This window comes from Cavia porcellus, unplaced genomic scaffold (genome assembly GCF_034190915.1).
Source record: "Cavia porcellus strain 051 isolate PalLab524CR breed Dunkin Hartley unplaced genomic scaffold, mCavPor4.1 scaffold_4, whole genome shotgun sequence".
Taxonomy (NCBI): Eukaryota; Metazoa; Chordata; class Mammalia; order Rodentia; family Caviidae; genus Cavia; species Cavia porcellus.
In genome coordinates, this window is record NW_026947487.1 from 72,042,744 (window position 1) to 72,060,289 (window position 17,546).

A 17,546-nucleotide genomic window follows, 5' to 3' on the forward strand; every position below is an offset into this window, starting at 1 on the left:
TCCTGTCTAAAAGCGTAATTTCACAGCAACATCTAGCCCATTGCTTCTATTGGACAATTGCACAAGGTAAATGCTTTTGGCTTTGCATAATGGATTTCTGGGAAGTGCATTAGTTACATGCAGTATAAGTTTAGTGTCTGTGATCCAAATGTGCAATAATCATTTTATATTAGTAGCTTTACTTAAAAATGTGGACCTTACCCCATTTTGTTTTTGCGTTTTTCTTATCCTATTTTTAAAAATGAGAAGAGAGGGTTAGTAGTTTGACACAGAGCATGGGAGAGCCTGGGTACTGAATCTGGTTGTACACTTTTTCACTGTGTTACCCTGTTTGTTTGTTATTGGTATAAATAGTGGTCATGTGAAAGCTGTCACCTTGGAAGAAACCCAACAGTTTGTAAGTTTATGAATGATTATATAATACTGGTTGATGAGTCGAAAGTATCTCTTATGTTGTTAGATTGTTAAAAAAAAAAAAAAAATGAATAGTGGAGTTTCCTTATGCTGCCTGCCTCTGTCCCTGAGGCTTCCTTGTTTCACTGTAAAGCTTTGCTCTCTGTCCTGCCTCCTTTGAGTCTCTGCCAGACACAGACAACAGTAACTTCCCTCCCTCAGATAGCTGATTAAATCACCTGTGCTTGTCTCATTTGGTTGATCTGCGTCTGTTTTCACAGGAGCTGAGTGGCTCCTGTCATTCGTAGCCTCGCTTCCCACCACTTTGTGTGAGGTTCCCATTCACCCATGCCTTCATCAATGGTATTGTCTGAATTTTAAGCCTGTGCCAGTCTAGGAGTAAGCAGGTATTTGCTGTTGTTTTCACTTGTATTTGCTTGATTATTAGTGAGGTGGGGCCATTATTTGAGACATTTCTTTCCAGAAGTTCTTAAAGGGTTTATAGGAAGTAAGTTACAGTGTTAGAAGTTATGGTCTTGTCCAAAGCATACTGTCACTGAGCAGGATTTGGAGGTCTCATGCATCTCAGTAGTTATTTTTTAGTCTCAAATGCAAATGGTATATAATGTCTACTATAATATACTTCCTGCCCAATACATTTTTTTTCCTTTTGGGATCCTTTTTGGACAGACTGTCTATAGGAACAGTCACTTTTCAAAATGTACAGGGATGCAGATATTTAGCTTTATTTGTTTCTGAAGATAGGAAAGTATCCTACTTACAATTTGTAAACAAGATGAAAACTGGAGCCTCTCAGGTAGTCGGTGTAGTTCTGTGTAGGTGGCCTCTCCGGCCCCAGGTCACCTGCTGTGCTTGGTGAAACCCCAGGAAGAGGGGTGGGGGAAGTCACGGAGGCCTCTAGGCTACTGTGGTATCTTGGCACAATTTGATGAATCCCATCTTTTATTACTTTCAGCTCCAGTGAGGAAAGGCAACTTCAAAGATTCTATAGGGCTTTGAGCTAAATGTATTCTCCTCCTTTGATCTTGTGCAGGCAGGAATTTGTGGATGCTTACGTGAATTATGTCTTCCAAATCTCAGTTCATGAATGGTACACAGCCTTTGCCAGTGGCTTCCTGAAGGTGTGCGGTGGCAAAGTACTCGAGCTCTTCCAGCCTTCAGAACTAAGGGCCATGATGGTGGGGAACAGCAACTACAACTGGGAAGAGCTAGAAGCGGTAAGCTCAGTGCTGTCTGTCGTCTTTCAACCCCTGGTGCACAGCAGAGACCTGAGAAGGTGCGCCTGGGGCCTGGCCTCCTTCAAAGCCAACTGTGACTGAGCAGGATGTGGGAGTCTCTTGCTCTCTGGAGTTACTTTTCAGCCTGAAGTGCCCATGGTGGACCCTGTCACTGTAATACTATTCCTATTCTGTACGGTTTTTTTTTGTTTGTTTGTTTTGTCTTTTTCGGACAGACTGCCATCTACAAGGGTGATTATTCAGCCTCGCATCCCACTGTGAAACTATTCTGGGAAACATTTCATGAGTTTCCACTGGAAAAGAAAAAGAAATTCCTCTGTGAGTATCAGTCTCAGTATCATATTCGTCTATATTTTAGTCTAGTCTTACACGTAATGCAGGATGACAGAATTAATTCTCCAGGTAAGGTATAACTCTTAAATGGTACAGAGTAGTTAAACATACTTGTTTTTTATCATAGTCCTCTGAGGCACAACATAGATTGTATCCATATCGTCCACCAACAGGAGGGGCTGCTTAAGAGGAGAAAAGATCCATTTCACTGATTTTCACTCAGTTTAGAAGTAATACTATTGTGGGTAGGTGTATTGACATGCATCTGTAGTCCCAGTTTATGAAGAGGTTGAGGCAGAAGAATCTCTTAAGCCCAGGCATTTGAGGCCATCCTGGGCAGCATAAGGTTGTGTCTGTAAATAATTAAGTAAATAAAGTAATGATTGTATATGAAAGTGATTACTTTAAGTATTACATTTGCAAAATGAAATTGTTTGGATTAAGCTCTCTTATTATCTGTAGCCTTTATTGTAGAATGTCCATAGTAGGTAGAGCTGGGGAAGGATGACTGACCACAACTTTATTGTGATGTAAGTCACATACCGTACAGTTTACCATTTAAAGTATACAAATTAGTGAGTTTTAGTACATTCACATAGTTGTGGAACTATTTTAATCAATTTTGGAATGCATTTTGTCATCTCATGAAGAAACTCCACAGCCATGAGCAATTGCTCTTCCCATCTCTCTCCCTCAGATCTACCTAGCGTTGGTCCTTGTGGTTTGTCTCTTCTGGACATTCCCTGTAAAGAGTGTCACGCAGCATACAGTCCTTTGTAGCTGGCGGGATTACAACAGAAAAGGGCAGTGCCTTCAGAAAGGAACTGTTTTTAAAAACAGTCAAAATCTTTCTCTGTTTGTGTCTTATATAATCAAGGTCAGGAATTAGCTAGTGTATATGTAGAGTTCTTATCCACATCAGCACAGGTTTTACTGTATAAAACTGAGCATATATTATTCCTAAAGTGGGACTTTGCCCAGATTCTGCTGCTTCTGTGACTTTAGTCAGAAGCTCTTCGTAGGGGCCCTGCTTCCCCGCTGCCCCGCTGTGCTGCTGCTGAGAAGAGGTGGTGTGATTGGTGGCAGGGTTGGGTTTGGTGATGAGCTCATAGAGCTATAACAGTCAAAAGAAGCCTAATCCTGGCCTTGGGGATTCCTTAGAAACAGATACTTCCTGTTAAGAGACCGTTAGACTAGAGAAATATTTGTTAATTTAGGGATTCGGTAAGATTGTGTACTATAGCCTCAAGTTATTTAAAAATGCCTCGTGGCTAATAATTCTGTTATAGTAACATGCAGCAGTCCAGCTGTGAGTGTTGCCCAGCAGTAAGGTAAGGGGAAATAGGTGTGTCTGTCTCGGTTATGGGGGCTTTTCTTTATCAAGTCAACAGTGTATGTCACAAGAGTGAAATGCCTCATGCAATGTCTGGGTCGCCTCTTCTAATTTATAAACAGAGAGGGGGGGGCGGCGCTAAAGGGGAAACTCAGCAGCTAAGGTAGTCCATATCCCAGCCGTGTTAGTGCAAGACCTGAACGTCACAGAGATTTAGTCTTTTTCCTACTTTTCCTAAAGGCAAATACATTTTCCTATGTCAGTAATTTCTTTCTCTTGGATTTTATGAAAAATTATAAAATTTATAACATAATTTGACTGGGACCATTTTTATTTGAGGCCATTTTGGGATATCCTCCTTCCGTTGGATAGGTGCTGGCATGTGGATGTCATTATACTTCCGCAGCGAGCCACAGGGTGTCACCTTCTTCTGTGTTACTCGCAGGGCCTCTGACATCAGAGCCTGTTTGCAAAGCTGTTCATGCTGTCTCCTTCTCCCTGCAGTGTTTCTGACTGGCAGCGACCGGATCCCCATCTACGGCATGGCCAGCCTGCAGATCGTCATCCAGTCCACAGCCAGCGGGGAGGAGTATCTGCCCGTGGCTCACACTTGCTACAACCTTCTTGACCTCCCCAAGTACAGCAGCAAAGAAATTCTGAGTGCCCGGCTGAGCCAGGCCCTCGACAACTATGAGGGTTTCAGTTTGGCCTGAGGCCCTCTAGCTTGTCCCACGTGTCCCTTCCTCCCTCAGTGTCCACAGTGAGGCCTGTAAAGAAAACCCCAGGGAGTGATTTCTATTTTTCTATTGTCTAAGTGGGTTGGGGCCTTTGAATCCTGAACCTGGCTGAGGTGTTTCTGGGGTTGTAAGTAGTTAACAGCCTTTTTGGGAATCAGGTGTTGGGGATAGGATGAATATCGGCTCTGGTTTGGGAAATGGTTTTTAATTTGGTTTTTGTTTTAGACCAACTACCCAGTGTTTGTCACACTTGTGACTTGTTGCTCTCTGCTAGATAAAATGGCAGTAGGTTTTACACTTTCATTTCCCAGGTGTCTGCTCACCCGGCGTTTCCCCACAGTGCTCTCTTGTCATCTCTTGACTTCTCGTTCCTCTACCCGAGTGACCCTGTCTACCCCTCTCACCCGCGCAGGCAGAGCCCCTCCTTTCTCAGCAGCCTTGGAACTGCCTGGCCTCCCGAAGTCCTACAGTAGCCAGACGGAGGAAGGGTCTGCTTCAGAAGCCTGCAGTTCCAGAAAGCTGAGCTGGGGCAGAGCCCTGGAGAGTTTCCTGGAGACTGTGTTTTTAGCCAGGTACGGAGGCGCGGGCCAGGATAATCTCAAGCTGCTTCTCAGGCTGTGTGGGAAGCGGAGGCAGGTGAATCACATTAGGCCAGTCAGTGCAACTTGGTGAGATTTTGTCATGAAATTTTTAAAAAGCGCTGGATATGGAGCTCAGGGGTAGAGCACTTGCCAAGCATGTGCAGGACTCTGGGTCCCACACCAGTACGGAAAAAAAATAACTCCCAAGGGAATGGCAGCCTCTCCCGGGGGTGCTCACTCCTCCTCAGAAGACTTCAGAACAGCTCAGGGTTGTACTTGAACCAATGTTTTGCTGCTCAGCCATGTCCCTGACAGATTGATAGGCCTCTCACCTGCTCTGTTACCTCTTTTTTGGAGCAAGTTACATAAAATTTTTAAAGAATCTCTATTTTTCCCAAGAAAAGTAGAAGGAATATGTTTCTTCTCCCTGTGTCACTTTGTGTCCTCTACCCTCTTCTTGTCCCTTGTCTCCTGTGTCCCCCCTCACCTTCCTGCCCTTACCGTCCCTCTCTGTCCTGTCCTTTTTACTTAATCACTTGTCTTCTCTGCTAGATGCATGATGTTTTTTAAATTTTTATTTCAATTACAGAATTTTGACTTAGATTATTTTCTTTTTCCCTAATTATTAAGACCTGTGGACTTTCTCTGTCATGAAATTTTTGTTTATCATACATTTGAAATGTTTGTTTACAGTGGGATTGCAAGGGGAATTGTGTTTAAATTAAATATGGGTATTTCAAAAATGACATGTTCAATGCTCTTCATCATGGGATAAGAAAATTCTACAAGATTAAGGAATCTATGTAAGCCTGATTTTAAATTCCTAGTTCTAGAGAAAAGATTTATTTATATAAAATGAAGTATTTATGGACTGTGATACAGTGTCAAATCTCAATGAAGGACTGTAGATTTTTTGCTTTTTCTTTTTAAAACTTATTCCAGTTGCTAAATTGGTAGTTTTTCAGCCTTTATAAATACAAGATTTAAAAAGATACACTGTTATATGAAATGTTTATTTTATATGTGTGTGCATATAGATCAATATTATGCAATAAATTTGGTGTTTTAACTTAAAGCCGTTTCTCATTGTATTTGCAAACAGACAGCTTGCTTTCAGAAGCAGTGTTAGGTCTTTTACCCAGACAGCCTAAAGAAGGTCAAACTCCTGCCATCAGTTCCTGCCATCAGAAGGCAGACCGGGTGCTCTGGGAGCGGAGAGGAAAGCAGGGGCGAGAGAAGACAGCGTGAAGAAGGTGGGGTTTCTGCACTTCCCGGAGAAGGGAGTGGCCTTAGCAAAGGCTCAGGCATGGATGCAGATTTAGGAAAGAATTTGGAGTAGTTTGAAGGGAAAACAGAAGAATGGTGTATAAGATGATGGGACAGAAGGTAGATTTGGACCTGAGGAACCAGGCTTAGCATTCGAACTGTAGTGAAGAGCTGAGGATTTGTTCAAGAGCTTGGAACGTGGGAAATGTATACATTCAGAGAAATCAGAATGGGAAGGACTGAAGCAGAAAGAGAAGCCCAGAGCAATCATAATCACGGTAGTGGAACTGGAAAACAGTAGGTGGACAGCAGAGAAGAGGACAAAACAAAGGCGAATCAGAGGTTCACATAATGAGGACCCTGAGCCTGCTACTCAGTGCTGTGCACCAGTGGACTCAGCGGAGCATTTGTAAAACCACTGTGATGTGTATTGTTTTGCCAGATTAATAGGCAGCTTAAAAGTAGTGAGGAGAGCAGTAGCTTTCTAATCTCGTCAACAGAGGTACATCGATAACTCAAAGGTTGAAGACCAAGAAATCTCCTCATGCTTAATTTTGTTAGAAATAGCCATATTACCTTAAAAACGTGGAGGCTTCAGAATCCTCTTCCATGCAATAGAGACTGGACCAGATCATTTCTAAGGTCCTTTGAGTTGTAAAGTTGTAGAATTCCATTACTGACCATAATACTTGCCTGCGGGGACCCCAATAAATATATCTGTGTGTTTGTTATATGAATGAAACTCTGTACTGCTTCTGAAACACTGTGCTTTTTCTGGAGTAGTTTCCTTTTCCCCCCGCTTCGTTACTTTTTGCTTTAGGAGAGTCTACTTTTCTGGATATTCTAAATGTTCTACAAATCCACTGCTGGACTTTTCCCGCTGTGAACCTTTGGATATCCTTTCAGTGTCCTGATCACTTAGCAGTTTAATGAAACCCTTTGGCAGTTTTCTTTTGGTAGAGGGATTCATGAAAGTGTAACTTGGCAGTTTAGCAAAATCTCTCAGTTTCACTCACTCCGCGTGAGTCTTTCCGTGACTTGTGTGGTATTCTGTTAGTAATTGTAGAAATCAAGGGCCTGCAAACTACAACCCTTGTTACAGTTTACAGTTTAAAAATGGTTGGAAAATGCTTTAAAAAAGAAAAAGGACAGAGACTATTTGGCCTACTAAACCTAGATATTACTATCTAGACCTTTTCAAAATTTTTTTTTCCAAATCTCTGTGAAATCAAACTTGTAGGAATTATAGTAACAGAGTAGGTAACTTCAAAATCTTGTGATGAGCTTGTTGTAATTTGCTACTGAACCAGAGAAGACAATTCTTTTGGCTTTTTGGCCATGTAGGTAAGAAAATCACGCTTTGTGTAAGACAAATGCACAGAAATGGACACTAAGATTCTGATTTTAGTAATGATATAACCTGTATTGATTGCTTGCTTGTGCCAATATTTACAATGCACTATCCAGTTTAATTGCCGCCACAGCCCTTCTAGCACTGCTGTTTTCTTAGCTGTGTGATCTTGGACAGGTTTCTTAATCTTTCTGTGCTCCATTTTCTTCCAATTCAAGATAGGGACAGAAGTATTACCTACCTCATGGGATTCATATAAGGATTAAATGAATTCATAGGAAGAACATTTGTATGCCTGCACATAATGAGCCTCAGTAATTATGGTTATCATTGTAATTCCAGGTTTTTTACCTGAAAATAAGTTGCTCATTACCACAAAGTGGTAGGCATCAGACTTGACCGTAACCTGACCGTAACCTGAATTATGCCCCACTATTAGGCCTGGGCAGTACCTTTGACCGAGGCTGCAGTCAATACAGAGGAACATTGTGATGTGGCAGGTGACTTCATTGATGACACAGAGACATCACAGTGAGCTGAGTATTTCACTGGCAGTCTGCAGTTCAGTAGTGATGAGGCTCCTGTCATCTGCACTGGATCTCAAGTGCAGCTGAGAGTCACTAACAGGGTTGACTGAGCAATGGGGGCCCAGGTATGCCTGACACCCTCCAGTGGGAGGACAGTTCCTCTTCATCCTGCCCACGGTGCCAGTGGGCCCCATGTGGTCCGACTGTATGGAAGCCCAGACTTCACATGTGAAGCGAAGCATCAGGAGCTGGGGCTGTGGAAAGTGATTAGATCCAGGGATCGGGCAGAGCCCTCCTGAGTGGAATTAGCATCCTCAGGAAGAAAATCTCAGAGAGGTCCTGCTGTGGGCAAGGCACAGAAGACAGCCCATGAGAAAGCAGGTCTACACACAGCGGCACTTGACTTTGGACTTTCCAGCCCTAGATTCCTGAGATGGAAACCCAGTCTGTACTGTATTTTACAAAACAGAGGTGAAACAGCTGCTTTTGTATCAGGTGATTGTCTTTGTAGAATATTTCTTTTTCAGAAAAAAATTTAAAAATTTTGATTTTTGGATAATTTCAGATTTATAGGAAAGTACTAAAGATAAAAGAGTTTTATGTCTGCATGTCACTGTGGTACGTTTATTAAAACTATGCCTGTAATTCCAGCACTTGGGAGGCTGAGGCAGGACAATTGTTGCAATTTTTGAAATGAGCCTGGGCTACAAAGTGAGCTCAAGGCCAACCTGAGCTGCATAGCAAGATACTGTCTTTTAAAACAAAGCAAACAAACAAAAACATATAGGGAAATGAGTGTTAACTAAATTCCAAACATTTTACCAGTGTTGCTATTGGTATCTTTTCCCAAGGTTTGATCTGGGATCCCACGTTGCATTCAGTGCAACAGGATTTTAGTTAAGTGTTGGGATCCCAAACTTTGCCTTTGATTAGGTCTGGGAGCAGGTAGAATAGGTATAAGGGAGACAAGAAACATTGTAATTTAAAAAATTGTATGTTTAAGGAAAACCACAGCCTCAGTACACTAAAGTTACTTGCTGTTACAATGCCTTTTTTGTCTTCCAGGAAACTAAAACAACAACAACAAAAAAAGCCCTGCTCAGTCTTGAGGCTACAGTAAGTCTAATCTCAGCCCATGCTTTTCACCTGTAAATTCTGTCTGCCCCGGACGTTTTCTCTGTTAGACACTGTGGATTCCTTAAGACTTTCTTCGGCTACTCATCAGCACCATGGGTCTAAATTTGAAACACGCACAGATAGTGCCATTCTAACCTACCCTGAACAGTCTGACGGACTAGGAATACACATGTTAGATCTTGCATTTTGAGGCCCACCACGCCCCACATCTGAGTATCCCCAGCCCCCCCGGACCGTGTGCGCCTCTCTTTTGAGGGAGGCCCACGTCTCACTTCTCTGTGTGCTGCTTTAACTGTCCAGTGAAGTCCGTCAGGGCCTCTTACCAATGCATCCTAAAAATCTTCTCTGTGACAAGTCAGCAAACCTGTACCCTGCTCCGTGAGTGGGCTGAGTTGAACTCTACACCACCTTTTTGGGGTGATCTCTGGGGTTCCTGTCTGCTGACAGGCGTGCAATTGTCCTGTGCCATCGTCTCTGCCCCGGGCAGTTGTGCAGTGAGTGCACTTCCCGCAGAGGGTACAGGGAAGGTCCTCTCAGGACTGGCAGGTTATCTGGCCACCACATGGGTCCTGGAAGACGGTTGGCCCTTGGCAAGCAGCTCTGTGTTCTCAGAAGCAGGCACAGTTGACCTTCAGGTTTTAGGAGTTGGCCAACGGTGGCATTCCCCATGGGAAAACACCTTTTATGAGAAAGAAGAGGTTTGGGTGTTTGAGTTTTTAAGAAACATTAAATTTTATTGCAGGATTTTTTAGATAATTGTGTGAATCTTTAGGCGGGAAATAGGGTAAATAACACCAAAATGTATGTTTCCACACAATCTTCCACCTTTTAGCAGGTATTTTTGGGGGGGCATAAATGTAGCTTAGTATCAGTTGATTTCTTCTAGAACCATGGTTTGGGATTAACGGGCACGTAGCCATTAACAGGTGACGGGGAAGGATAGGTCAAAGGAAAGCTCATGATAGGACAGGAAAATAGATTTGAAGTGAGACCCAGTAAATAGAATGCTTCATGTCAGGGACATGCATAGGTTAAAAAATTAAAAGCTCATCTGCAGAATTTCATCATTTCCTCTATTGAGAAACTTAACTGATGGATGTCTTAAGTTTTCTTTGGCCCTTAACATGGAACCAAGCAAATTTTGAAGTTCAGTGTCTAAAATGTGTACAAACACAATACTTGTGTGGCCTTTAATAACCTTAGCTCTAGTGAGCAAGTCATCTGGTTCATGAGTGTCTCCACTTCTGACATGTTTTCATGCATGACCTGGTCGTGGCTCCACCTACCTTGTGCTGTGTGGTAGGGGATCAGGACCACAGGGAGCAGAGCCTGGCAGATATGGTGTCTGACCCCAAGCCGTGCCTCAGGTTGCTCACCCAGACTCCAGGACAGGTAGGGGCTGCTGCTCCACACAGAACTGGACGTGACTGGCTGCCATGCCCTTTACTTGTGTACAGGATCCAGGGTACACACTGAGTAGATGCTGATGGGCGTGGCACCCCAGTATGGTGTACCTTTCAACAGCTCCTCCTGTGGAGTAGCCAATCCAAGCTTTGGTGCTTTATTTCCTGCTAGAATTCTAAGAGGGTGTGTACTGCTGCTTACTTATGTGTGGCACCAAGAAAATCAGTTCAGATGCCCCCACCATGCACACCCCGCATGGCTGGAGGCTTGGCAGCAAACACCATCACATGGTCCTCAGATCTTGTAAAGCTGATTTTCCTCAGCCTAATCCCACAAGAGTTAGATACAATTTTTGATAATTATTGAGTCAGCTCCCACTGGTATTGAACTTCCTGGGAAACTTAAGTAAGAATTAAAACACACACATACCCTGCCAATGGAGCCAAATGCTAAACCAGATTGTAGTTTTTTCATGGTCACCTTTTAAAAAAAAAAAAAAAAAAAAAAGTTGAAGGAAAGCAAAGAGCAGATCCAGAAATAGCCCCATGTCCCCACTGAGTCATCCGAGGGCCACACTCTTCAGGGCTAAAGTCAGCAGTAAGTGCCAGCTGGTCGCCAGAGCCAGAATTTCCTATTAAAAATGGGTCTGTGGAGCTTTTACCCGGAGCATTCCCAGGAGCTCAGTGTTGTGAACCTAGCACAAGGTCTCTCAAGTTCAAGTCAGCAGTGTTTGGAGGAGACCTGAGCTTGTACCTTTCTTAGGTAATGGGGTGAGGAGAACAAAGCCTCCCTTACTGCCACTATAAAAGTCATTGGAATTGAAAGCTCGCCTTGTGGTGGCCCAGTGGTAGCACTTTCAGGCAGGGTGACCAGCTCGTGGAGCCCCCACGTGCTTTCCCTGCCTCCACCAGGGGCAGGCCGTGCTCAGAGCAACTTCTCTCCCAAGGGTACATTTAGTTTTTAGTTGTTAAAAATACACCCTGAGACAGAAATTGTGGGGCACTGAAGTGACCCAGAAATCCGTCCAAAGGTCATTCTGGTTCTTTTATTTTACAGAGCGTGGAGAGTTCCACACTAGGCTCTGCTGCTGTCCAGTTTTCTCTTTTTTATGTATCTGAACACATCTGGGCCCTCCAAAATATTTTGGAGAAATAGTCTTGAAGGGTTTGTCCTGCTTTGTCAGGGAAGGAATTTAGAAAGTGTTAATCCTCCTGAGAACACAGCCATGGGTTTCAATGAATTTTGCTTGAAAACACTGAGAGTCATGGTTGATTTTTACCTTGTTCACAAGAGACCCTGCTAATGCTCCCATGAAAGGGGGTACATCCTACTGTCACAGGCAGCTGAGTTAGAAATGCTGTTCTAGGCAGGTAGACAGGGTTGGGCCCTCCAAGGAGCCAGTGCAGAAGTTCAGATACCTTGTGACCTCTAAAGAGACAAACACCTTCCGCTGTGGGCCAGATCTCAAGAGAAAAGGCAAAGCAGATACACCCACATCCTAAGTATTGATGGTCCAAATAGTTCTCTGTCACCCTGAGGAAGTCAGGAGTCAGCATCCCAACCCACTGCTGGGAGAGTCACTGCTGTTAAGCATCCCTGCTTCCTACGTGACTGGCTTCCCCATTTGTTCCTGATTTAATCAGTTTTACCTGAGCAATTAATCTTACTGGTTAACCACAGTTCTGTCCCCCATTATGCCCACCTTGTGAGTTCACGTTTTTCCCCACCTTGAACCAGGCTCACCTTGTGGTTTTGCTCTCTAAAAGTCCCTGGAAAAGACAGTGTCTTTGGCAAACCATTCAGAACCCCTTCTGTCTTAGACAAAAGCTTGCTTTTTCTCAATAAATACTTTAAGCTTTTAACCTCTGTTCCTAAAATTCATTCTTTGAGAACATGAACCCATACCAGACATCCAGTAGCTTGGGAGTTCCATTCTACTATATCACTTGTCGGAATTAGTTTGTGCTTAAAGGTGCTGGAAGTATATTCTGAGTCTCACAGAAAAAAAAGAAACCAGGGAGTGAAGGTAGGGAAAAATACTGAGAACTACAATGCCTTGTTTGCAGGGTTTCCAAATGTGGTTGCTGGACTTCAGGATAAGAAGAATCTTTGTCTCAGTGCCGAGTCCAGCACCGTTTTCTGTGAAGGATTTACTCTGTGGTCATTTCAGAGTCATCCGTGTAAATTCCCATGAGATCCTATCAGATAGGCACTATGATTATTTTCATTTTCCAGATTTGGGAAGGTAAGTAATGTGCTCAGACCACATAACGGGGCCCTCTGCCTGCATGGACCCCCTCGGTCATCAAAGCCCATCCATCCGGTGGGGCTGGGCTCTATCAGTTTAAGATGCTGGATTGCGGTTGCTAGATTGCGGATGGGACTGTTCACTGCTGCAGACACCAGCATGTGCTCTGCACTCTCCTAAGAGAGCGGGTCTCAGCAGCATGGAGCGAGTCAGGCATGCATGTGAGGCGACCTGGAGCTCCTGCGCCCCAGGACCCCAGATGCTCATTCACACGTGTGTGTTAAGTGTGACAGACTTTGCTCTCTGCTATGGTCACCTTCCTTTCCCTCATCATGATCTGATTTTTTAAAAACAACTTTATTTCTTATTGAGTGTGATTGACAAAGTCACATATATATTTCAGGTGTACATGCTTTGAGATATATATCATGGCGGGATTACCACAGTCTAGCTCATGAACACCGTCACCTTAGACACTGGCAGCAAGTCTCCATTTCCTGTGCTTGGAAACAGCAACACAAGTCAAAAGTACCCTTTAAGAAAGATGTGCTCAGTACCTCAGCATTGGAGACAGATAAAGCAGTTACATGACTTCTTGATATCTATATATACATTAAAAATGCATTTTAAAAAATCAAACTGGCAGTGCTGTTTGTAACTTGTCATTTTACTTAATGGTGTACACTGGGCACCTTTTCACCTCAATTCATGATAACGTGTTCTTTTCCTGGTGTAACTTGTATTTCTCCATCCTCCTCTTACCCTCTCATGTTGTTCTCCCTCCCTCTTATTTTCTTCCATTTCTCTACTAATAGTAATCTTTCTACTTTATCATCATTTTTAGAAACATTGTTTTTGTCTGTATCTGGTTTATTTTGCTTAATATGATTTCCAATTTCATTCATTTTCCTGCAAGTGATATAATTTCATTATTCTTTATAGCTGAATAACACCTGTGTGTGTGTGTGTATACACACATGTGTACAGGTTATATATATATGCACACATTGTCTTCATTTATCTGTTGATGGGTACCAAGGCTGGTTCCATAATTTGAGTGTTGTGCCAAAATAAACACAAGTGTTCCTATAGTAGCTGACTTCTGGTACATACCAGTGAGTGACGTGGCTTGGTTATATGGTAGTTCGGTTGTATTTCAATAGCTTCCATACCGATTTCAATAGTGGCTATGTTCATTTATGAACCTTACAGCAGTATATATAACAGGGTTCCTTCTTGACCCCCCACCCCATCCTTCCCAGGGTGAGAGGTAGAGATCTAGTTTCAATCTTCTGTATATACATATTCCATTTTCTCAGCATCATTTGCAAAAGAGCCTGTGTTTTCTCCAGAGTATATTTTTGGTCTCCTTGTCAAGAACCCAATGGCTGTAGTTGTGTGAGTTTGTTCCTGTGTCCTCTATTTGATTCCATTGGTTTTTGTGACTGTTTTTGTGCCAGTACCATGATGTTTTTATCACCATGGCTTAGGATAATTTGAAGTTGGATATTATGATGCTTTCAGATTTGCTCTTTCTGTTTAGGATTGCTTTGGCTATTTTGGGTCTTTATGTTTCTAGATCAATTTTAGGATTATTTTTTCTAGTTCTATGAAGAATATATTTGGAATTTTGATAGGAATTGCATTGAATCTGAAGATCACTTTGGGCCACATGGCTGTTTTAACATTAATTCTGCCAATCCATGAACGTAGGAGGTCTTTCTATCTTCTAGTGTCTTCAGTTTTTTTCTTCAGTGCTTTGAAATTTCCAATGTGGACATTTCTACCTCCTTGGTTAGGTTGAGTCCTAGATATTTTTTAAAAGCTACTGTGAATGGAATTGGCTTCCTGATTTCTATCAGCTAGTCCATTACTGGTGGATGGAAGATATATTGATTTTTAAATATTGATTTTTTATCCTGCCTTTGTTTAATCTTGTTTAGCAGTTTCAAATTCTTTAAAACTAACAATTACTGGCAGTGTCTCAGTGTCTTATGAGATAGTACTCAAATGGCAGAACCAAAAGCATAAGAGGTTTTCTGCATATCTTTTGAGAAACTGAAACATTTAAAAGTTGTAAACTCAAGAACGATAGCAGCATAATTTGCATACACACAGGCCTCAGCCGGGAGCCAAGTGGTCTCAGAGACTTGGTTCTTGGCGTCGATTGGCCCTGGCCCTGTTCCCTGGGCAGCTGTCCTGTGACACAGAGCCACCCTCGCAGCACAAGCCTTGTTGCTGGAGAGGGGAAGTGCGAACCAAGCTGTCAACAACCCCAGCTCCTGCCAAGCCCTATTTGTCTGCCTGCCAGCCAGGATTCTAAAAATGCATTTGGGAATTTTGACTTTTAGCTTTTACTATACTAAATAGGAAATTCAACTGTATATATATATAGCCTTGGCGAGCTGACCCAGCTTAGGGACAAATCTGATAAGTTTTTGTCTTACAAGACTGAACATCTGTTTCTAGAATAGGTCATAATGAGGCCATTGAGAGAGTTCTGCGACTCCAATCTGTTCCCTTCTAGGGTGGGTAAGTCCTGTTCTGAAATTCCCATTCAGGTCATCCACAGTTCCGCAAACTGCTAGAGGACTAGAAGTAAAAATATGATGTAGGCTGGGTGACTTTTGTATTCCATTAGGCTTTGTTTTAAGTTGTAGAATTCAAGTTTACCTGGGCCTGTACCTTTCTGATCCATCAAAAGAGGCAGCCGCAAAATACTGAAGAAGCCTGCTGTAGTGGTGCAGACCTGTAATCCCCACAATCAGAGAGGCCGAGGCAAAAGGATTTCAAAAGCTCAACCTGAGGGGCTGGGGATTTAGCTCAGCCGCATAAGCACCTGCTTTGCAAGCAGGCAGTCATGAGTTCGATCCCTGGTACCGATAAAAACAAAAAAAAAAAAAACAAAAAAAACCAAAAGCTCAACCTAACAGTCACTTAAACACTCTGTATCAAGCTAAAATAAATTTTAAAGGCTGGCACTGTAGCTCAGTACAAAGGCCCTGAGTTTAATACCCCCCCCTTTGTGCATTAAAAAAAAAAAAAAATGCAGAGTCTTTAGATCCTGCTTGCCATTTCTGCTAAGTTTTCTTTGGACCCAATGTTAATTTGCAGGTGAGTTTCAGGTTTGGCGGGAAAGCGCTGAAGAGCAGCTCCTTTATCAATACTGTGTCTCTGTCCTCTGATGCTGTATTGGTCTGTGTCCTGGTCTCAACACAAGGACAAGAGTGGTCCTGCAACTAATTTTCTTCAGTCAGTCTACAAGTATGCCTACTGTGTACGGATTAAAGGACACCTGCTGCCTGCCCCCTTGGTCACCCATCCCCGGGGTCAGGTGGGGCACCAGCCCCCACACCCTGCTCAGGCTGTTCCAGGCTTTGTGGCTACACATAGGTGCTGTGTGCTGGGACTGGCTTGCAACAGGCAACTCAGAGGTTAAGGTGCTCCCGTCACCTAACAGAGATGGGGCATTCTGCCAAGATCTCAGGGGCCTGGTGGCCTTACCAGTTTCAGAACAGTAAATGCCTAGTGTTACTTACCTTTGATGGCCTCGTAGACTTTGAGAAATGTATTCAGCTTTTGAACATTTTGCTTCAAACACCTCCAGCCCTCCCTTTTATAAATGAATGAGCAGAGTAGAGGGTGCGGCTTGTGTTCCTGGTTGTTACTGTGATGAGCCCAGTGTGAACCCTCTTTGCTCCACCTTCCAGTGGCCTCCTTCCCTGGGGACAGAATGTAGCTGTCCTCATGGGGCTTCAAAGGGTTCCTCAAGGAAAGGCCAGGCCCAGGCAGGTCAGTCATACAGTCCTGACACTCACAAATGTCGGAATCTGTACAGGAAAAATTACAGTTTTAAATGTATATCCAGGTAGTAAAATGTACATAACACTTTTTAAATTATTATTACTTTTTTTTTTTAAGGTCATTGGTCATTTTAGATGGTCTTTGCTTACATTTTATGTGAATGTTGTTCTGGGCCCATGTTCCTTAAAATGGATCAATTCCTGGTTTTCACCAGTTTTCACCACTGTGTGGTGCTTGGAGTGTGCCACTGCCGGTGTGAATACAGAAGACTGCGGAAGTGTGCTTAGCTAGTCTTTCACATTTTGGGATGAAGTGGGACACAAGGGAATGAAAGAGAAAATCACACAGTGCTTCCACCTGCCACTCAGGCATCTGGGGAAGCGGCACTGCATCCTTTATGGTGCAAGTCTGCCCCTCTCTGTTGCTTTAACCAAGTGGACACTGAAAGGAACATCACAGAGACACTGATCTTGGCACCGAAACCATTTCTTCCCCCTGAAGGAAAACGAATCTAGGAAGCTGTGTGTCGGAAGAATCCTTTCAAAGCGAAAACAATTTAGACCACAATCATCTTTCACAAGGAAAAGGGCATCTTCATTATCTATAGTTTTAAATATCTTTTAAAATTAATAAATTTTACAATATGATCTTTTAAGTCTGTCATCAGTTTTGACTTCTGGGTCTAATTCTCTCTACTGAAATCCAGACAACTGCCAGACAGAACCAGCTTCACTGCCATCTTGGCCATTCCCTTATAAGCTGGTGATATACCCAGCATCCACCATCGAAGAAATTCCAAGCTCAGCCACACTCACAAATGCTCAGGTCCTGCGGCTCCAAGACTGCTGGCTTGGGGACATCTTAGCGCAGTATTGATGATACAAGCATAGCCCAGAGACGCTCGTTCCTGGGTGTGAAATATCAAAGCAGGAAGCAGACACCCTGCTAGAAGGCGCCCACAATGAAAGTGTTGCATCAGACAGACAAAGCAAAAATGAGCAGAGCTGCAGAGCCATTAGCTGATCCCTGTTCTAGGCAATAGATACTGATCTTTGACTTCAACCTGGCAACCAAAAGGAAGAAATCTTATCTAATGGCTCACCATGAACTCTTAACTAGCAATTATTAAAATAAGTCATTTGATTTGAAACCCGTTTCAGTCTTTCACGGAAA

General features: G+C 43.1%; 1 protein-coding gene across 6 annotated transcripts in view; it reads left to right on the top strand.

The window, feature by feature from the left end:
• Herc3 (HECT and RLD domain containing E3 ubiquitin protein ligase 3) overlaps positions 1 to 5,711 on the top strand; it is a 136,360-nt gene extending 130,649 nt beyond the window's left edge. For all 6 annotated transcript variants that reach the window (XM_063247266.1, XM_063247268.1, XM_063247269.1 and 3 more), the window contains 3 exons: positions 1,448 to 1,631; positions 1,868 to 1,970; positions 3,823 to 5,711. In XM_063247266.1, coding sequence (XP_063103336.1) covers positions 1,448 to 1,631; positions 1,868 to 1,970; positions 3,823 to 4,031 — 496 coding nt within the window. In that variant the 3' untranslated portion in view covers positions 4,032 to 5,711. The remainder of the gene's footprint in view (positions 1 to 1,447; positions 1,632 to 1,867; positions 1,971 to 3,822) is intronic.
• Positions 5,712 to 17,546: the final 11,835 nt, after the last annotated feature.